The sequence below is a fragment of the Nanorana parkeri genome, unplaced genomic scaffold (genome assembly GCF_000935625.1).
Source record: "Nanorana parkeri isolate BGI_ZX_2015 unplaced genomic scaffold, ASM93562v1 scaffold1701, whole genome shotgun sequence".
NCBI lineage: Eukaryota > Metazoa > Chordata > Amphibia > Anura > Dicroglossidae > Nanorana > Nanorana parkeri.
Window position 1 is genome coordinate 159194 of NW_017307969.1, and position 23384 is coordinate 182577.

General features: G+C 41.1%; 1 protein-coding gene across 1 annotated transcript in view; it reads left to right on the forward strand.

The window, feature by feature from the left end:
- MOXD1 (monooxygenase DBH like 1) overlaps window positions 1–23384 on the forward strand; it is a 64963-nt gene that overhangs the window by 9557 nt on the left and 32022 nt on the right. Inside the window, exons 2-4 of the mRNA XM_018571213.1 lie at window positions 16136–16282; window positions 16394–16558; window positions 17177–17260. Coding sequence (XP_018426715.1) covers window positions 16136–16282; window positions 16394–16558; window positions 17177–17260 — 396 coding nt within the window. The remainder of the gene's footprint in view (window positions 1–16135; window positions 16283–16393; window positions 16559–17176; window positions 17261–23384) is intronic.

Sequence of the window (23384 nt, forward strand, 5' to 3'; positions counted from 1 at the left end):
ACGCACGGCACCTCTGGCAGTTGCTGGCCAGCTAAATTAGGACCCCACCTGGAGCTCCTCCCACCGGACCAGCGCTGACTCGCCGCTGCTCTCCCACACCGAAGGTAAGTGAAGAAAAAAAAACATAGCGCAAGCATCGGGGCATTTTGACAAGTACAAGTACTCGTCAAAATGCCCTGTTTTTTCCGCCCTCACCCTTCAGCGCCCTCAGGCGGCCGCTTGACTTGCCTTGCGGTAGCGCCGGGCCTGACAGGAACCCTACTACTTCCTGCCTCCTGTCCACTGCCAGCAGCTTGTACACAGCTTTTAGCTTGTTAGGACATTCCTCAGCAGGACACTTCATTCCCCAGATATTCCAGCAAGTTGGCACGGAACTCTTTGAGGCCACACACCATGGCTTCTCTTTCAGCCTTAGGCCTTACCCCAGGCAGTAGGCCTGGGAGGCACAGTCCTCTGACAGACAGCTTTCTCTCCTGGCAGAGGCTAGAAAGCTCCTGCAAGATCACCCCTAACGTTCATATCCAACCTTAGCATCCAGAACTGGCAATAAGCCTCCTAGTGGTTGGCCAGGGAGACCACACTTTTGCCAGGGGAAATGATAAGTAGTACCCTGAAAACACGTTGGTTTTATGTGCAAGAGGTTCATGACATTTCTGAGCTGATATGTTCTGTATTAGTTATGTTGCAACCCCTCCCCACCCCGAAGGGCATATGGGTAACACCATAGGCAGGGCGAACTTGCATTTCACTTCAGGGTCTGGTCCTGGGCACTAGTTGAGCAATGTGAACAAATAGGTCAGTCACTTTTGAATGCACGCAAGAATTTTATTGACACTCACTCAACGCTCCGGAGAGAGAGGGTTAGGACACAGGATGCCCATAGACTTGGCAGGGAAACAAAAAAAGTACTTACAGCCTTAACAGATGGAGAACCCTTAAGCTGACCCAGCATTCTTTAAAATCAGCTCCTGGCTACAAGATACCCAATAGTTCAGCTACTGACTTCTAGGGGAGAAATCACCATACTTCAGTTAAGGACCAAGCTTTTGTGCAGCTTCTCAGGTACATCATTCAGGCTAAAGTTTCTCCATGGTATCTCAATTCCCTGCCTCAAGAGACGAGGCCTCAAACCAAGGCCTCTGTCCAAGCACATGGTCAACCTCCTTATGCAGCAGGGTTAGGAAGAAAAGAAATGCAACTGCATCTCACCCCCAGGCAGGAGAGCTGGGGGAAGACTGGCTTTCCAAGGTCATTTCCAGCCTGCACCATTGGCAATACATTTCCAACTAATTGGCCAGGGAGATATTCATAACTCTGATTGCCATAGCCTACCCCCTTATGCCCATGGAACTCTCCAGAAGCAGGCAGAAGCAAAGAATAACCAGAGCTTAGAAGAGACTCAAGGGAACAAAACAGACCCAGGCTGACTATAGCATGGTAACTTCTAAATTGAAATAGACACTCCTACTTAGGGCAGGGTTTCCACACTATTATGAATATCAGTCTAATCACAAAGTCCATTCTGTATGTTAACTAAAGGTTGATGGTTTCTTCGTATTATTTTTTAATGATATCCTTGTAATTTGAAACATTATTTGCTCTCATGCGTTTAGATGCAAGTTCATACCATAATCACATTAATCAGTCACCATTCAGCTCTTTGCAAGTTCCAGTAAAAGATAATGTCTGATTGCTTGCAAGAGTTATTGTTCAAATATTTTCTGTAAATGAATCATTATTGCTTACATATGGAGCTATTATTTTACCAAAGGAATTCAGGTCATCATAACAATGTTCCTCTGTTTTAGCTTAGGAGCACAGTTTCAGAGATCATTCAGTTATATTCTACTGTGTTTAGTCACTCAAAGCCGTAAGATGTCTGTCACTTGATCCAGCCATTTCTTGCCACATCAGGCAATAATCATATGTGTATGGGTCCCCCAACTGTCCAAGTGCCCTGATTGCAAGTACTCCCCCTTGAGATAAATAATGCAAGCATCAGGGGTGTATCTGTCGCAAGGCAAACAAGCGTTTGCCTTGGGTGGCACTTACCAGGGGGGCAGCAAAAATGCCGTCCCCAAAACAGTCAGGCAAGCCGGGCTGCACAGAATTCAGCAGCCCCGGCTGCCTAATCAATGAGGAGGAGGCAGAGGCGATGAGGAGGAGGAGAGAAGGAGGAGCAGCAGGAGGGGCGGATCCGCATCCCCGCAGGTCCAGGCGGACGATGGAGGAAGCCGGTCCCGAATCGCCAGTCGGCTCCACAGACGCTGAACAGCCCCCGGAAACCCTGCAGAGCCCACCACAGATCCTACACAGCCCACCTTAGACCCTGCAGAGCCCACCTGAGACCCCAGCTTTCCTGCCACACTAATAGCGGAACATGTCAAAAGCTGGATACAGCTTGTGCGCTGTATCCAGTGACTGACAGGTTACGCAAAAAGTCAAAAACACGAAAGAGTAAGGCAAGTTTAGTGTGTGTGTGTGGGGGTGCCTAAATTTCAGCTTGCCTAGGGCAGCCCCAAACTAAAATACACCACTGGCAAGCATAGCCTACCTGCCATGATCTCCACTTCCCCTCTCTATTTACATAGGCTTGCTAGGCTAGCAGAAACAGCCCAGATAATGGAATGCTTGCAGTTTACTTTCTTCACTGCAGTCAGACCACTCCACTGTTCCTAGTTCCCTTTATCTTCTCCCAGAGCTGCCTCATCAGTCTTTCAGGGTTGTGAAGATCCTAAGGCCCCAATAGGTTTCTAGTGTGATCTAGTAGCCAAGAAAAGTATGATATTGCTATGTGGGGTGATGTTTTTATGGATATAAGTGGTTCAAAAATAGAGAACAACGAGGCAGTCAAAATATCTAAGCTTGCACATGCATTGCACAGAGTGATACTATTCCACTCCAAACAGTGCATACAATTTTCTATTCTAAAATGATAACAAGGGAAGTTATTTTCACCTTAAGAAAAGATGCACACAGAAAAAATAATTGCTTGCGGTAGAAACAATGACAGAATTAAAGCCTGAAGGATCAGTGGTTAAATAGAAAATGCAAGATACATGGACCATTTATGTGAGATGAAAGGCTTGGCAAGCTGAAAGGCTGCTTGGAAGCAATGGGCTATTGTTGTTTTAGGGACTTCAATTGACTCTTTTATCTTTAATGCATCAGTAAAATGAAAGAAATATAGAAAGCTGGTTTCTTGTTCAGTTATTTTCCCAGTCAATAGATACACAGGGCAAGGTTAATGTGAGCACTACATTATGGGGTCTATTCACGAAGCTGCCGAGGGCAGCCGAGTGAATGACTGATCTGAAGTGAAGTGAGCCGAACACTGTTCGGCTATTCACTTCAGGCTGGTACGGCTAATTTCAGCCGTACATCGGCTAAAATCAGACGTACATCGGCTTGCTTCGTGTGGCTTCGGGTCGGCTGAACATGCTCAGCATGCTCGGCCGACCCAAAGTGCAGAAGGAGTTCGACTCAGCCGATCCAACATCTGGATCGGCTGAGCCGAACCCCCGGCAGGCTTCTCACTGCTGTTCGGGCTATTCCTAAAGATCCCGAACAGCAGTGAGTGAATAGCCGATCCCTCAGAGGGACCGAGCAGAACAGAAGAAGAGTGAAAAAGTACAAAAAAAGTTACTATTGGCTATTTCAATTTTCAATAGCCAATAGTAAACTAGCATAAAAAGTAAAGTAACACAGTGAGGTGGTAGATCCAACAGTACCTGGATATAATATACGAATTGCATAATAGTTACTAGATTTAATAGATCCACCATTTACAATTTTCATTAAACAAATTTAGAATCATTATACAGTGGGCAGGTGGGCGGAGCTAGTGGTAGTGAACCGGGCATATATTTAGAAGCTTGATATGCATAAAGGCCATAGAGGACTGATGTAGGGAAAGGGACAATGGGAAGGAGTTCCAGCAGCTCCGTTCTCAATTTTGAACCGCGGGATTGCCGCTCACTACCACTAGCTCCGCCCACCTGTCACTTTTTAAACCCGGCGGATTCCCACCATCGTCTTACTGTTTTACCCGAGCTTGAAAAAGAGGTAGCACCTCGAAACGCGTTGCTCTTGTCCTCTTCGATCCCTCTTCATCTCACCATTGAGCCGACCATTCGGCATCTGTCAGCTGCTCCAGCACACAGACTCCCGTACACTGTCCCTAGCAGACCTGACAGTGACTGTTTGCTGACACCCACAGCTGCGGCTGCAACAGCCCTGTCTATTGCCTACTCTCTATTGCCGACACTACAGGGATCTCCCTGCTTCTCCTCTACACCGCACATACCCCCTACGGCACTTCGGACGAAGTCCCCTCTTTTTGTTCACACCCTTCCATGGATGTATCTCTCTGAGTAGCACACCAGCCACAGTCGGACCCACATCACAAGTGCTCCGATCCTCCACATCGGCCGCCCATCTCCAGATCCTGGGATTCACGAGTAAGTGCCACTACCTTGAGTTTCCATTATACCTTCTTTAGCCAGCCAGTGTTTTTTGCGCCTTCTTTTGTTCTTTTGATTATCTACATTCACAGGTTCTCCTCCTGTTCCCCAGGGCTGCATACATGTCTTCAAGCTAACTTTTTCCCATCCGGGAGCGCTGTTTATGTTTTTTCTGTTTTCATGAATAGGTCTTATCAATTTCAGGGGAGTTCAGCAGTGAAATAGGGAAGTGGGTGCTGGGAAGATGGGAACAGGTACCTAATTGTGTCCATTGTACAGCAGCCATGTTAAATTGATAATTCATTTTCCAGCACAAAGTTACCTTAACCCCTTCGTGACTGACGACGTGACTCTGTTTAAACTTGTAGAGCCGACTGTCGGCTTTACAACAGAAGCGATCCTGGCGACTTACCTGTCGCCAGATCGCTTCTGCGTCCCGAAGAAGGGGCCGCCCCCCCCGCCGGACACCCCCGCCGTGCTTCCCGGGCTCCGTTGCCCCTCCTACGGGCCCGGGACCGGCGATCTTTGTGTCCGCGGGGAGCTGGGGAGGAGGTCGACGAACTTCCGTTCATCGATCCCCTCCCCGTTCTATGGGACCGGGAGCGATGCAGATTGCATCACTTCCGGTCCCTGGGCTGTCAGTTCTGGGCTCCTGCAGCCCAGCTATAAGCTATTGAAGTGCGATCTGCACTTCAATAGCTTATTTCCAGTGTAAAGGTGACACTGAGGGTCTTTTGGACCCCCAGCATCACCTTAAAGAGGACCTGTCACCACCATCTGCTATTACATGGGGGGGCTTGCAAGCCCCCCCATGTGATAGCAGTCAAAGTAAAGTAAAAAAAAAAAAAAAAACAGTTTTTAAAATTAAAATGAAATAAAATAAATCTAATAATAATAAAAACATTATTTTAAAAGTACCCCTCCCCCGCGAGCACGCGCGTCGCCACGTAAACACGCGTCGGGTGCGCCTACGTATGAAAACGACGAACGCGCTACACATGTTGGGTATCGCCGCGCACGCCGGAGTGAGAGCAATAATTCTAGGGCCAGTATTTTGGGGTATCTCTAAATTGATGACCTGTGGGGGCTTTTAAAGCGTCTTCTATGGACTTTTTGGGGTACTGGGGTTTTTCGCCGTTTTACGGATGCACGCAATTTGTAACCTGGGCATGTTGGGTATCGTTTTACTCGTTGTAACCTCATCTTTTATTTTTCATTAAAAAAATTGGTATTTTGTTGTGTTTTGGGGCATTTAATTAAATTTTTCACTAAATATTGGGGTTTAATAAGGAGTTGCGCTAATATTGCGCAACATAAAAATTTGCAACTACCACCATTTTATTCTATAGAGTCTTGGCATTCAGAAAATATATAATGTTGTGGGGTTTTAAGTAATTTTCAGGCCTAAAATTTGGAATATAACATGGGTACAAAAAATGAAAAAAAGGCCTCAGTCATGAAGGGGTTAAAGTTATGAGCAGGGTTGAAAACATTTGTTCAAAATCTAGGAGCCAGCCTCAAAAGCTAGAAGACTAGTAGCCGCTGACTAACATTATAATGGGCACATGAACCCTTAATGTCGCCAGAAGTTAGTGTGGGCTCCTAGATAATGATCAAAACAATAGGCAAGAGTATACAAGAGTATACTATAACATAACAGAACAGATGTTTGGGTAGAATACTCACACTGACAAAAATCAGAGCAAGTAATAGAGACCAAACAGCTAAAACCAAGAGACAGACCAGGATCATAACTAAAAGATAGATAACATATCAGAGTACCAAAAGCGCCACTTTTTGCTCAAGAAATGGATGCTGTTTACAGAGCGACATTATTTCTTACTCTTGTGATGCCAGATGGCCAGATTTCCACCAGATGTCACAGGTAGATGCTTAGCTAAAGCATGCCCAGACCATCCATAAGGATTCAGAGACTAGGCCAATTACAGGAAAAGAGGACAGGTGACTACCCAGAGCAAATATACAAAAGTATTTATATCTTTACCACAGTGCAGCCTATCACTCAATTGTTAATATTGTGGTCAATACCTGGTTATAGCAGTGTTACTGTGTTGTTCAATCTTTAGCTGTAGCAGTGCTAGAGTAGACGTAATTGCTTGGCTGTGGTAGGGGGTCACTAATAGTAAAGTATTTGTCTATCTTTAGCTGTAGAGGTACTTCCCAATCTCTGGCTGTTGTTTCCTAATTATTGGCATGGGGGTTATTCACAAAGTTGCCGAAGGCAGCCAAATGAATAACCCAGCCGAAGTGAAGTGAGCTGATTTCAGCCATACATAGGCTGCCTATTCTCATAGGGGCCGAATGGCAGTGAGTGAATAGCCAAATGCCGCTGAGGTACCGAGCAGAATAGAAAAGTCAAATGAATGAAGAAAAAAAAAGAGTTGAAAAATTATTCTAAAAATTTAAATAAATAGGAAACTTAAAGAAAAGAAATACATATTTTAAAGAAAAGAAAAAATTATAAAAAAAACAATTGGGCAGAGCTAGAAGTGACAGCCAGCTCCGCTCGACTGTTTCCTATTGGCCGGCACCTGCCAGAGTCTTCTAGCAGGTCCCGGCCAATGAATAACAATTCCACCCAGTTGTTATTGTTTATTGACAGATCAGTGTCCCCAGGCCATTGGGGGATGCTGATCTGTCATTACAACTGGGCGGAGCCAGCCGTTGCCAGCCGGCTGGCTCAGCCCAGCTGTCAATTGCGTGGAGAACGGCCGGCCCTTCGGAAGGCCGTTCTCCCTGCTTCAGCTGTCGCTTTGGCTCAGTTGAGCCGAAGCATATGCCTTCGGCTCGGCTAAGCTGCTCGGCTGCCTTCGGTTGCTGTATGGGCTATTGCAAATAGCCCGTACAGCTGCCCCTCGATTTCACTGAACCGAAGGGCAGAGGCGGCCGAAGAGAGCCGAAAGATCAGCCGAAGCTACATCTGTATCCTTCGGCTCCATAGTAAATAACCCTCATAGTTTTTTCTCTGACTGCAGCAATTTGATGGCTGTTAAGGTGATCAGGCCTTATTCCCAGTTGTAGTTAACCCTGTGTCCAGGCTCTGTGTGCACTAAGGATCAGTCTTTATGCTGAGTAGTAGTTATCATTCCTTGTGTACAGTGGTGGTCTTGGTACCTTCAATATTGTTTCCTGCATTGTACTACCACCTCTCCCTTTTTCTTCTATCAGACTACATGAATAGGGGCAGGGCCTGTCATTCTTCAATACAGTATCTCTTGTTCCAACTCTACATTGACAAGGAATCTTTAGTTCCAGAAATGCTTCACCTGCTTTATTTGCTTTCTTTTATGTTGAGTGCCACAAGATGCCCTCCTTGGCACTCGTTTTTCATCTTTTTCAGCTTTCCAGGATACTATCCCCAGGCTTCATGCTTGTGATGTCCAATACAATAACGAAAAGAACCAACCTGCTTTGTGTAAACTGGGCATAGTGTGGTAATGACAACTAGTTTGCCACTCAGGCCAGAATATCCCTGGTTTTAGCTGATAAATAGTGATTTCTGAGTCATTTCAGCCATTCGAAAAAAATGCTATACAAAAGTAGTTTTATAGCATAACTATTGGATTTGACATAGAGTGAGATATGATGGACTTCAGACTTCAGTCCTTGACCCCTAAAACATCCGTGGCTCTTTCATTCATCTTCTGCCCCAAATTTTCAGTGTGCAATAATATCACACCGCATGGCTCTCACTTAGCTTGCATGATTCTGTTTTCAAAGTCTGCTGCAAGCGAGAGCTGTCTAATCTGTCATCATGGCAGATTACAACCGATAATCTTTGCATTTACTAGCATGTAGTTTTTTTAAAGGAACATTTAAGTTGTCTACAGGTATTGATGCCAACCTCCTTTTTAATTAAGGAGTTAGCAGAAATTCAGACTGGATACAGATGAACAAAGAATTCCCAGTGTCCAAAAAGCTGCAGCTATTTAAGAAGAAGTAGAGTTTCATTTCTGTAAAATATATTGCTATATTGGATTAAAAAGCTCACTATCTTCAAACTTGGTGTACTAAAATGTCCTAATCTAGGAAAAGAAAGAGCTACATTTCTACAAGGCATTGTTGCTGTAATATGTTAAAGAAAACATGTACTAGAAGCAGCATTTATTTTAGGAATTTAGTTTTTACTCAAATATCTTGTTTGTTTGATTAAAATAGGTAAAGCAGAACTCCAGCCAAAAATAACAAGGTCAACATAAATAGCCCATTAAAAGATAAAATAATAAAATCAGCTTTTGCTGCAATATTCATCTTCATTCTAGAGATTTGATGGGCAGCATCATTTAATCCACGTTCTCTGAGCCCAGGTCATCCTGGGCTCACCCAAGCCTGTGTCTGGACAGTGAAAGGAGAAGCAACAAGTGATGCGCTCTCTGTCACTTTGCTTTCTCCTACTATAAGTATGCATCTTGTCAGCACATGAACTGATTGGCTCCCTGTACTACTGCAACCCCTCAAACTCCAGGCCTGCTGTACAGAGACTATACAAGGGTAATATCAGGTCAAATTCAGTTACTTACACTGTTTGCATCAAAAATAAGTTTATTGATGTAGTATTGATGCATGCAATAAACTGAGGTCTGTTTTGACATAATACCTTGTTGTTTTACCTGCAATAGCTGACAGTCTAGTTCTACATTATTATTATTATTTTTAGTTTTTGCATTATTTTGTTAAACAAACTTGTTTTTCATTTACTTACAAATAGAGTTCATCTACATCCTGGTCCACTTCTGGCACAAATAAATAATGTGCCAAACGTTGCATTCTGGGAAGGTTACATCAGCAGAGCATTGCTGGGAAATTTCATCTGTAATCTCATGAGATCTCAGGGAAAGGCATTTTCTTCCCCTGAGATGATGTGCATGGTCACGTGTCCTAGTCACATGTGACAGAGTTCCAGAAAGTAAAGGGAGAGCTAGTACCCTGCCCTTAGTTAACATGTCCACTGTCAGAAGACTGGGAAAGAAAAGAGAAATAAGTAGGGATGCACCGAATTTTTGGCCCCCAAAACTAATCGGACAAAAATGGTACATTGGCAACATGCCCATCTTTCGGCCGAAATTGCGCAAATGACAGCTGGGTGGAGCCAGCTGTAATCTCGGCTCGCTCCGCACAGTTGTAATGACAGATCAGCGTCCCCAAATGACCTGGGGACACTATCTGTCAGGTGCTTTATTATGCGGCGGGAGTCCGTCGTATGTGGTCATTTCAGCTTTTTTTTAATTATTATTATTTTTTCTTTAAATTTTTTTAAAATTTTTTAATTTTCCTATTTGTTAAAACTTTTTTTTTAAATGTAAACTTTTTAAAATTTCTTTTCACTTGTTTTCTTTTCTGCTCACTACCTCGGAGGTACTGAGCAGAACAGCTGAGCCGAATGCCGCTGACTGAAAGCAGCCGATGTACGGCTGATTTTAGCCGATATATGGCTGAAATCTGCCGCACAAGACTGAAGTGAATAACGGCTCAGCCCAGTTGTTATTCATTGGCCGGTGCCGGCCAATAGGAAACAGTTGGGCGGAGCTAGCTCCCACCGCTAGCTCCGCCCAATCGTTTTCTTTTGCTGGCATCTGTCAGGTGCTTTATTATGCGGCGGGAGTCCGTCGTATGTGGTCATTTCAGCTTTTTTTTAATTATTATTATTTTTTCTTTAAATTTTTTTAAAATTTTTTAATTTTCCTATTTGTTAAAACTTTTTTTTTAAATGTAAACTTTTTAAAATTTCTTTTCACTTGTTTTCTTTTCTGCTCACTACCTCGGAGGTACTGAGCAGAACAGCTGAGCCGAATGCCGCTGACTGAAAGCAGCCGATGTACGGCTGATTTTAGCCGATATATGGCTGAAATCTGCCGCACAAGACTGAAGTGAATAGCCGAACAGCGTTCGGCTCACTTCACTTTGGCTGGGTTATTCACTCGGATGCCTTCGGCAGCTTTGTGAATAACCCCTTATTATTGAGTGAAATAATAGTTAGAAAAGTCATAAATCCTTATCTGTCTTGTTGTGCAAAGTCTGTGACTTAGCTAGCTAGCACTAAATAAGTAGTGAAATCTAAAATTGGGAAACGTTATTATGGTGCAGCATTCACATTACTGAATTTATAATTTTTGATCCCATGCTGGCCTTTCTTTTTCTTTCCAAAAGCCCGTTATCTGCCAGTAACTATCAGGGACAGAATGGCTGTTGTGTGTACAAGCAGCAAGTATAAGAAAGTTTCTCCCTGGGTCACCCAGCTGGCCGCATGCTTTTGCCTATAGCTATGTATTTCAGAATTAGTTATCTTCTCATTTCTCCACAGTAACATTGTGTGTGTGCAACTTATGCAGAGCTAAGGGATGTTTTATTTCAGAGCCTGATAATTAGGATACATTTATTTGTATTTCTCTAAATCTCTCAGCCTCCAGTAGGAGTAGTCTATTTAACATTTACTAATACTTGTGAACACCCATAAGTGTGAATTAATTTTTTACCTGAATGAAATGAAGGGAAACTTTATTTTTGAGTGCGAAAAACTTAAAGTGACATTAAACCCTCAGATTTTTTAACATAAAACAATACTGTAATGTGTGCCTTACTGTAATCCATTGTTGTTTCTCTTCTCTTTGCTGCTCTTCCTTTTAAATCTGTATCTCTTCTCATGCTGGGCAGAACTTCTGTTTTGCAGCAGACTGCCTTGTCTCAGGAATGGATACATGGTGTCTGTGTGTAGGTTTGCAACCTGAGCCAGCACTACAGGAAGAGGCACTCAGCTGCAAAGGGAAGTTCTCCCAAGCATGAGAAGACATGAGGATTTAAAAGGAATAGCAGCAAAGAGAAGGGAAACTACCATGGATTACAGTAAGGCACACATTACAGTATTGGTTTATGTTAAAAAATCTGAGGGTTTAATGTCACTTTAACATACTATTTTACCACACACTAGGAAAGAATCTTTTACAACAACATTTTATTGGACCGGCTAGTAGTATTATTCACCTTCAATTAGACTTTTTCTATCATTTTAACCAGTTGACATCCGCGGTGTTAAACCCCCTTCCCATCCAGGCCATTTTTCAGTGTTCAGCGCTGCGGTACTTTGACTGACATTTAGTTTTTCTGCTTATCCAAGCAGCTTCCTCCTTTATGAGGACCCATTCAAACCAGTGTGATGCAATGCATGCATTGTTGTCCATTGTGGCTAGCTGCATTAAACAGCCCATTTAAAATGAATACGCTAAAACACACCTCAACACATAAGAAACTGGGGCAGGCATCATTTTACACATCACATCACACAGGACACTGTGCATGGTGCTCTGGTGCTTTGCAATGGATGTGCTTTTTGGAGGTGCGGGTGTGCCATTCCCAATGAATGGTACTGCAGCACACCACCATATGTACCCTGCATTAACATAAGGCCCTGGTATTAATGGGGCCCTGAGTGTCAGTAACATACCCCAGCATTTATATCTGGGGTTACATGAGTCACCTTAATCTAATCATCATGTAATCTGTCAAAGGTGATGTGGATTGTCAAAGAATATGATGGCAAGTGTGAAAGTTTGTTATAACAAAATCCAATCCCATGGTGCCAGAAAGTCTTGGACACATTCATTAATAATTAATTAATTGTTTGAGTTACATGGCTGGAGGTGTGAATTGTCATCAAATCACAGGGGTAGTATTGTTAAAATGTGTTGGTGGCAGACCTTGTCTTGATGGTTGTTCCAGTTTAATGTACTTTCATGTCTCTTATATACCAGTTGTTATACAGTTTAAATGGCATTGTAATTAGAAAAACTGCAAACAGTGGAATTCTTGCTAAAATTACAAATGGAGTAACTGTCTGAAAAAGTGGAAAAGCCTTTAGTCAATATATTTTAGAAATGGGTTATTGACACAGAAGTTAATGGATTGATCATGCTATTTCTCTTTCCTCTACTCTATTTTTTTTATCGCTATTTCTCTGTTTTTCTTCCTCTTTTACTTTTTATGGTGGTCCTCAATGATACATATAGCTATCTGCATCATTAAATGTGAGTGCAGGGGTCCATGGCACCCTGCACTCACAGAATGTCTTCAGTCGGATACCATGTTGCATATGGTAACAAAAGCAGCAGAGCAGGTTTGTCAAGGACCAGCACATGAAGATATACCCAATTTTGTGAAAACACCTTTGGAAAGAGGAAGAAAAAAAAACTTTTGCTGTAAGAAACATTTCCTACATTTAACATCACAAGAAATATTGTGTGTGCCCTTGCAAAAAAAATCTAATGAAATATAGAAGATGTTTTAGTGCATCAAACATTAGATCTAAAAGGAAGCATTATCCTATAGTGTCCCTATAGATGTATCATTTTGGACACACAGCCCTGGAATAGAAAAGTGCAATTAATCAATAATATTTCTATCTCTCTACTTGATTTTTTTATTTAAAAAATTGAAGCAACAAAATATTCCTCTTATACACAATGTTAGGCGTTTAGGCCTTGTTTTGTGCTCTCCATTAGACACTGTCAGGATGAACTGAAAGTCTGAAATCTCTAAATTTATATCTTTGTATCCCCTGGGAACAGAAAAACATCAAAATGATTTCTGTTGGTGTAGTAAAAAAGAGCAACACGAGTTTAGACTGGGTTGACAAGTAGCAATATTTGTTCCACCGTGACTTTCTTTATGATCTCAGAGATAAAAGGAAACATGCAGGAACTTGAAAGTAAATTCACATGAAGGCTTGGATTTTCAGAGTGAGAGTGCTAAGACAGCTGTTCCATAAACGGAAGGAAATCTCCCCATAGGGTGCAAGTTGATTTAATGGGAAATTCTAAGAAGATTTTTAGCCAAAAAACCCCCACAACAATGTCTTATATTAATATGTTTAACCTGACGTAAATAAATGATTCTTGTGCAAAAACAGCTTTTATAATTGTTTTGATCTGAGAAACTGCATTGAGTATGCTTTTAAACCACTCAGAAAGTCCCACTGTTCGTCAGACTGGAGCTGAAGGACATGATAGCCATGCCCCCACAGCTAGGTATCGCCAAGTAACTGAAAAGATTCCAATATTTTAGCAAACGCTGCAAACAGTCCTGTGATATAAAGGGTATAATATCAATCACATTCTATTTGTACTCATCAGAATGTCTGTTTACTTTTAGGGTAAATTCATCATGTAAAAATAATTACCTGTTATGGATTAGCCTTCTCCTTCCATGTTTCTAATTGATTGATAATTGTATGGTTGTTGACAGACAGCAAACTCTTTGGGGTCTATTCATCAAGCTGCCGAGGGCAGCCGAGTGTATGACCGATCTGAAGTGAAGTGAGCCGAACACTGTTCGGCTATTCACTTCAGGCTACCTTATAAAAAATAATACCAAAGTATGATACAGGTGAGGGACAGTTATAGGGATAGATTTGTTTTATACATTTTTAAAAATACAATATTTATGTATAATACTCCTCACTCTTCCATTCTCTTCTCCAGGGGTAGCAACACAAACAGTTGCCATTTGAAGCCTTCCTGTTGCAGAATTGTTTGCCCCTGTGCTCACATTGTCACACTGCTGATGACACCCCTTCTTTTCATGCCTAGCATTAATATTTCCTTTAGATGACTCCTGCTCCTACCTTCATGCCCTCTGCTGATGAATTTCCCATAGTTGATGTGTCCCCCTATTGACCGCAGATGCAGGGCTGTAGCTACCATGGGGCGAGTGAGGCACTGGCCTCAGGCGCAGCTGAGTGGGAGTGCAGCCAGGGCCAGCCTGGCTGCGAAATAAACAGAAAAAAAAATGTTTTCATTAGATTTCATCAAACAAAAATTTTTTATTTTATGCCATAGTGAGCAAACAGTGCCATTGGCAACAGGGGAGCAAGGCGGCCAACACAGCTGCGGCTCGGCAGGGAGAAGAGGAGCGGCACAGGCTCCAGTTTCTCCTCGGATCCCCGCTGCTCTCCTCCACCTGTATGGGCAGAGGACTCTGTGTCCTCAATCTCTTTTTCTATTTCAAAAGGGAAATGTCAGTGATCTGTTTAGACCCCTAATATTTCCCTGCAGCCCCCCAACAGTAACCCCCCCCCAAAAAAACACCCCCACACACACAATTATTACTAGACATGTGCAAAGCCTAAACATTTGTTTCGGACGAAATAAACAGAAAAAAAAATGTTTTCATTAGATTTTGTCATACAAAATTTTTTTATTTTATGCTATTTCGGATTTGGCCACCAGCGCAATCTGTGCATGCCTGCCGCCATCCTGGAGGCGGGTCACATGACGTCACATACCGCACACCTCTGTTGGGGGGCACATTTTTCTGTTCTCACCTCGGGCGCAGAAGGAGCTAGCTACGGCTCTGCGCAGATGTTTTCCACCTCTCATAACCCCTTCTGATGCACACTCTGCTGCTGCCTGCTCACTCCAGACAGTTCTCAGATATACAATATATGCAGGGCGACTAGCTTCCTTGGTATGTAATCTGTAGTACTGCTATGTCAGGTAAAAACCTTTAAAGGACATAATGACCTGGCACTCCAGGGATTCTGTTAGGTAATTATCTTGTCAAAATATGTACTGCTTGAAGGTACAACATTATTTCATATACTTCTGTGTCAAAGTTAGAAGTGCTAGAAGGAAGCACCACCAGAGTATGGCATAAACATTTTATTAAAAATGTAAATAATAAGGGCTGCAATAATGTGACACCTAAATGAACACAGATATATATAATGTGCAAATCTGTAAACAATAAGCTGCTGTGTGACTTCCAAACAAATTGTGAATGGATTCTCAAATCACAGCACTAACAAACTGATACTAATCCCTATGTGATCCACTCTTAACTAATTAATATACATGATAATAACAATAAAAGTGATTCATAGTTTGAAAGACAACAAAAAAGCAACAACAAAGAAATGTCCACAACCTGCTCACAAACACCTTTTGTGAAAAAAATAAATCAATATTTTAAATTCAATCCCAGTTTTTATATAATCTTCAGAACTTTTCTCAGCAATCCATCAGTGCTATTGTTAGTGAATCTCAACATGCTCCTTCATACAAGGCACTCACCGGATCCAATGTGATCTAGTATAAATATACTTTGGTCATAGCAAGCAATCCACGTTCATGTTATTTGTCAGATGGCTTCTCACCACACAGACAGATTGAATGGCATCAGTATTGAAATGGTGACCCTTTCAATATTTCCTCTTGAACAGGGCAGTAAATGACATCATAATGTAAAACTATTTATGCACTTACATTTAAAATAGGATAAATCTGCATAAAATCTCTCCCAAATTCCAGGTGCAACTCCACTCAGCAGTCCACACAGGAGTGAAACATCATTCTAGAGTCAGAATAACATATTGGTCAAATAACACCGTGTCCTATTCAGATGCTTTCCACTGTGCTCAGTTAAATAATTACATACTGGTGTAAACTTCAACCTGTAGTTATGATTAGTTGGACCACTGGTGAGTGAGAGCAGCGAGAAGATGGGGCTTAGGTGCTCTGCAGGTAGCTGTCTGTACCTACCCTTTCTGTGAGTTTTGCATAATGGAAAGTGCATGTGTCTTAAAACATAGAGATGTGTGTGGGCCAGGGATAAAACTATATGCCAACTCTCCATTGATTATTTTTATCTTTGTCTTTTCATAGGATTACTTTACAGATAGTAAAAGAGTTCTTCACAGAGACACCCAGCAAAGTTATCAACTTAAGTATGCAATAGAAAATGGCACACACACTACCCTTGAGTTCAGCCGAGCTCTTCAAACCTGTGACCTGTATGATAAAAATATAACGGTAAGTTAATAGCGTGAAAAAAAATAATAAAGGAGAATTCAATTTCAGTGTTTAATATTATGCTAAAATATTGGATGAAAAGAATGACATTTTATTCTTACAACATTTCAGGAAAGCACAATACGAATTATTTGGGCATACCATGATAATGACATTGAAGGCACTGGGCCAACCTACCATGGGTCAAATCGTGGTCAGAAGAGCTTACGCCTACTTAACCCAGAAAAAAATGTTATGTTTGAAGAAAATCAGTCTTTCAGCTTTACACATCAGAACGTAAGCTTCTCTCATGTTTTATTTGTTGACAGCAAATTACTCTTTTCTAGCACCGATATTTAATCATACCCTTTCACAAGAACAATATATTGATCTCTTATCTTCAAATCTGTGTGAGAAAGAATTTCATTCTAAGGGGGGGAAGTGACACCTCTGTGTTTAGTGTGTTGTGCATGTGGTACGTTACCCGGTTTAACTCTCCCATCTGTATACCCCTTATGGATGAGGGATTTTAAAATGTCTGCCTGTTTACTTGGCAAAAACGTTGGTGTTACTTAAAGAAGAACTCTGGGGAAAGTATTCTTAACCGTTGAAGTGGGCCCATCCCCGAACTGCAAGGGTTAAGTGATTGTTTTGGTCTAACTTTTTTTTTCTAACTTTTTTTTTACATTTTGTGATTTCTTTTTAAACATGTTACTAAAAAAATTAAGGAACAGAACAGATGAAAACTGAGAAGTTTAAAAATTAATAAGAAAAAATAAAACAAAAATCAGCATCAAAGGTTTAGCTAAGGGAAAAACAGGAGGGAGGAGTTAACTACATTTAATGATGTACTAATGGCACCAAAGCTGCATTAATTTGGTTCAGCTTTAAGCTACCTATTTTTTTTCAAGATAGGTTCCTATTCCATATAAAGACACAACTTATTGGTGTCAGATGTTTAAGATTCCAGTAATGAACAAGAAGCACCACGTCATTAAGGTATGTTTATTTTATTTAACCTTAAATTATAAAGCGCAACTGCATTTTCACCATTAACCATATATTTGTACTTGTGCAACTTTTTGGATCGAGAACGGAAGGGTTGAAACCCTATTGTTGAACTTAACAAACCCTTTTTTTTGTTTTGTTTTTGCTGCCCGTGTCCCCACTGGGGAATTTTCCCTTTACGTTCTGGCCTAGAGAACAACAGGATCTCCACATAGTGAGGGGAAATTCCATACTAGACATTTGTCACCCAAACATGTGTCACCATTAGATAATACCCTCATCCCTTGTTGTGGTGACAACTCTCCCCACCTTTCTGTCTTTGTGACAATGGACTCCAGAACAAATAGAGAAGCGAATCTTCCCAGCCATGAAGACCGCAATAAAACCTTGATGGAGGGCCTAACCCTTCCCACCTCTATCCAAAACTATAAAAATATTTTGCCTTTAAGTACACTTTAAGTTCTAGCCTCCATGGTAAAGTGATAATGTCCCCTGCCAATTAATGTCTGCTTGATAATGGAAATATTAATGTTTGCTTCTATGCTAATTATTATTTATTTCATAAATATGGCAAAAATAAAACTTAAGCTTGGAACCAAAGTGACAGATTAACTTTGCAGCTGTGTACGTGAAGGACCACTAGATGGATATGCCCATGCTTATTGGGGCCTGGTTTTTTAAATATTTTTTTTACATTTTCTGTGATCCTGGACACAATAACCACATCTTCTGCTATACAGATGTTATGTAATTTAATTGTGTCCAGACTTATGTAACAGGACATCCTAGCAAATAGGGCCTCCCACCATAATACCATAGTCCACTAATCAAGCAAAACAAAAGCGCCAAAAACGGATCATAAAACTGAGGAGTGCGTATGCGGGATTGCTAGGGGTGCTGCCCCACTTCAGCCAAGGGAACTGTATAACTGGAAGACAAAAAAAAGAGAAGGGCGCCCCCCCTAGTGCAGATGGTTCTTTATTGTTTAAAAATAGCAAAATAGAGTGCAAAGGTACTCACAATGGTAGATCGATTAGAAGCATAAATGAGTAGTTCAAGGATACATCAGTTTACAAACTTCAATCAGCCTGTGTGCCAATATGGAGTGGCAATGTTAACGCGTTTCCGGGGTCATGCCCCCTTCTTCAGAACATGTTTTGGAAGAAGGGGGCGTGACCCCCGGAAACGCGTTAACGTTGCCACTCCATATTGGCACACAGGCTGAATGAAGTTTGTAAACTGATGTATCCTTGAACTACTCATTTATGCTTCTAATCGATCTACCATTGTGAGTACCTTTGCACTCTATTTTGCCATTTTTAAACAAATAGTCCACAATTGTTTATGGTCACAGAATAAAGCCATGATACCCAATGATGCAGAGTGATTTTTATTATTTTATTTGATTACTTTAGTGTTAACCAGTGTGATCCAGTTATACCAGAGTGATGCCACATTACTAGTGTGATGCCACCATGATTTCATGTTACCAGAGCCAGTGATGTCTTTTAAATAAATGGGGGTTGTTGCAGAGATAGAAAACTTGGAAAGCCAGCTTCTTGTAACTACATTTCTCTCTTGTCTCGTTTGTTATACATCAAACGTCCTTAGATGACTCTGAAAGCTTTTTTAATAAGTGCAGAAGTCTCTGTTAAAAAAAAAGGCTTCTTCTAGCATAATACAATGTCAGCGTACAGTATATATGTGCAAGATATACTACCCACTGCCAACCTATGTTTGACCACTGTAGGCTGTCAGTATTAAACTGAGAACTATACATTACACATCCTGTATTACACATGAACAGAAAATTGTATTCAGTAATACTGATGAACAGAGGTGCAATGAGTCAGTGAGTAGAAGCCCCAGCTGGCAATCTGACTCCACACTGAATGGCACCATGTGCTACCATGGTGGTCACACATTGCTCAGGCTTATTATGCTCACAGTTAGTTGGAGAGGATGTGCTTTTAATGTGCAATCTATCTGGGGAGAAATGTAAAGGGTAGTTGTCCAGCAGAAAATATGCTGTCCTAGGAAAACTTTTAAGTAAAGATTTTTTTTGTGTTTTCTTGGTCTGTGGATGTCCAAATGACAAATGGACTAAAGTTCAATAAGAGAGTTATTGATAGTATGCAGAGGAGGCAAACTCTGACCTTCAGTACCTAATAAATGCCACTGAATGACAGCATACAATCCAGCTCATAATCAGTGCTTTTATTCCATGTCCCATAATTGTTGCCCTCCCTTTACATTGCATCATGTTCATGGAGAGTAGACAGACAGTCACTTCATTATCCCTATGTCAAATGTACTCTTGTTGTATTCTGGTTACACGGTAAATTATATTGACATAACATACCACATATAAATATAATTTCTCTTCTATTATACATGTAATTTATGTCCTAATGCATTTTGTATGTTTATTTCCTAACAATTGCAAATATGGTCAATTATATAGCCCAAGAACCAGCTATACAATTGGCTTTCTGTCAGCTGCAACAGCTGCAGACAAAATGGTTTCATCATCAATCATGCATTTACAACACTGTTGAGCAGTTCCCAGATGGCACCTAGCTCACAGTTCTTCCAAAACCTCTGCTATAATAATAAGTAGTCTGCATATCAGTAGTACAAATTAAGGAGCCTTTATGTAATTTACAATCATGCTGTGGGCAGGGGATGAGCGTTTTTCCTCATTGTTACCTGTATAAACTAATTTTAAACAAACTGAAAAGTGATTTTAATCTTCCAAAACCTGTTATTATGTTCAGATACAAATTCAACCTATTGCCTGACTTTGAAATAATGTATGCACTTTGCCTCTGATTTAAAGCTGAACTCTGGTAAAAAAAATGTTTGAGGTGTGTAACAAGGCTCTAATAAGGTGTATGCTGTTTAGAGGGCTACTAGTATTAAAATCATACCTTGCAGCATGCCGGCTCGGATATTTAGTGCTAGTATTCAGATGTGGGGGAGATGCTGCTAAACTAGTGAAATGCTCAAATTGCATCCCCGCCATCTCCTCACTCCTTGGCTATTCACAAAAAGCCTTGTATTTTTCACACAGAAAACAAGGCATTCTGTGATTGGAGGATGAAAGGAGGAAGCAGGGATGCAACTTCATCTCTCATTGAACCTTCTTGTTAACCAGCTTCATGTAGCAATACATGTACCAATAATCCTTGCACTTTTATAATAACATGTGGTTCCTCTGAGCAAAAGGCTGCTTCTGAATTAGAGTTAGGTAGTTAAATCATCTTTGATATTTTCAGTGACACTTTCTGTAAACTATAAAAAAAACAACTTCCCAGTCTTACTTTACCTATATTTAGCAAAAGCCATTCCATCCTCTGAACTGTGCTGTCTATCACCAGGGATTATACCTCTCTGTCGGTCCATCTTTGGGTCTTTTTATGTAGTTGTTCATTTAAGTTATTAGCCTCTTTGCCAGCTTAACTAATGTTTACTGTACTGTAGCAAAACTGGATCCATTTGCTGACAAAACTTGCAGCTCACACTCAGATTGCCACCTTTTTATACACCAGTCACTTAAAGGAGAACCATGGGGTCAGTGCTTTTCCCCATAGTTCTCCCCAGGGTCACGGGTGGACACAAACTAGCGTCCTCCCGTGACCCAAAGCTCAGTATACCGCGAGCTACAGCTCGCGGTATACTGAGACCACCGCAGCCGGGACGGATCCCGACATTACTGTCGAGATCCACCCAGCAGCGGGATTGACAGCTGGCTCTGCCTATCTAGAGGCAGAGCCAGCTGTACCCGGCCCGTCCCCCGTTCGTTCCGCCAGTCAGCACTGGAGGATCAGACAGGGTAGGGGGGATCCCTGCAGGGAGCAGTGAGTGACAGTCATGGCTCTCTGCAGGGACAGGATCGAGAAGTGAGCGAGCGACGGTATGTGTTCGCTCACTTCCCGATCTATTGAGCCGACATGTGACAGTTTCATTGTCACACGTCGGCTCAAACTATGAGGCTGAGTGATTTTCCAGGGTTTTTGTCTTGCATGCATGCCCCTTCTTCCAAGCGGGTTCTTGCTCTGGCTTGGTCATGCAACATCATTATTTTTTTTTTACAGTCATCTTATAAAAATATTTTTCATTTACTTTGCAAGATCTCAAAAGGATTGATCTTCTGTCTCCTCACTGTACTACAGAGTTCTGCGGTGTACTGTCACTCACCTTCTACTTAAAAAAGGAGCGCAATTGCTATGCTCTCTCAGCTCATTCCTGTGCCTTCCCTCAGCTTACAAATTAGAGCCCAAAAATGTCTGTAACATACAAAGGCCCCTTTCTCCTAAATGCTTCTACGTTGTAGTAGCCAACTGGAATCCAGTGAATTGGCTTCTGTCAGGCACAGCTGAGTGGTTGACAATGATCCTTCCCTTCATCTGTGATCATGTGACTAGTACTGCAATATAACAGTAAGCTTTATACTTTATTTCAATTTTTTATTTAAAAAATGCATCAATTGCTTCTACTTGTGGTTTGGCATTCGTATAAATCACAATCACACTCTTTACCCCAGCATGGGAAAGCACAGATCCCCTTTAAGTTTGGTAAGTGCTGGAGTCAAATCTACTTTGATGCATATTTTGTATAACCTCCCTGTGTGTGGATTTTCTTCTATTGCTCTAGTTTAATCCCACATCCCAAAATATATACTGGTAGCTTCTCTGGCCTCTCTCCACATATGGATGACCCTAGATTATGTGTGCTTGCTAAATGGTATATGTAAATGGTTGTATAACATATGACAGGGCTATGTAACAACAGAAAGTTTGTTAATGTCTGAAGAATGGTGTTCAAGCAAAGTCCCTTAGAGAAATTCACCTTCACTTCCTTCCTACTGGCAATGGTTTCACCAGACATGAAATTAGGTAAAATCTGCAATAGGGAAATCTGACAGGTGCAATAGCCTTCCCCCTACTTTACTACAGAAAAAAACAATAATTTATATCTGTGTTGCTTCATTCTGCGTTACCCTTTTTTCCTGTCTGGTAAAATGCTGTCAGTGAGGAAGGAAGTCAGGATAAATCTTTCAAACTGACCTCCGAATATCAGTAAAAACCTGACAGAGGTTCTAACCATTCCTATGTCTATCGTAAACTAAGAAAAAAGTTTTGGCACTTTAATAAATTGAACATTCAACTACAAATACAAATATATTAAGCAAACTGTGCACTGTTAAGGAGCAATATAGTTGGGTACCCTGCTTTGTGTTTAAAACATTTTAGACTATGTCTAAATCCATGTCTAATTTATGACATTGCACATCTAATTGTAAGAATCCAAGTGACTTTTTGCCAAAGTGGAGCTAAGTTAGTTTCTTAATTTTGATACGTCAGATTGTTGTTTTTCAACCACTGATGGGAAGTAGTTTGCCTCTTGGCCCTGGCCTCTGGAATTTCATGTGCCTGCAACCAAAAATAAGAGGGAACTGAAGAGAAATAGTGAAAAGGCCCTGGAACCAGAAGTGTATAATGTACTGTCACTAATCACTGCAGAACGGTAAATGATGATTAAAAAGAAAAGGCAGTGACAGGAAAAGACAAACTATGCACACCATTGAAATTAATAAACAAGTCGATCTTGGTTCTTCTTTTTTTTTTTGTAATGATAAAAGTAGTAATGCAGATAAAGTGATATTCTCCTTCAGTTATTTTAGAATGCCCCTTTAACAATCGGTATGTCATTTTTAGGAAAGTGTGGTGGTTTGTCTATCTCCAGCTGTTTTGTCTCATAAAAGAATTAACTTGATCAGGAACGTTGACTGCTGATATATATATATTATATATATATGTGTATATATATATGAATATATGTATATATAGTATGGACATTGTATAAAATCTATTTTATTTTATTCATGATAGAAAATAGAAAACATATCAAATGTTTAAACTGAGAAAATGTACCATTTTAACCAGTTGACATCCGCGGTGTTAAACCCCCTTCCTATCCAGGCCATTTTTCAGTATTAAGCGCTGCAGTACTTTGACTGACATTTATTCCGTCATGCAACGCTGTACTGAAATTAATTTTATACCATTTTTTAGGGACAGATAGAGCTTTCTTTTGGTGGTATTTAATCACC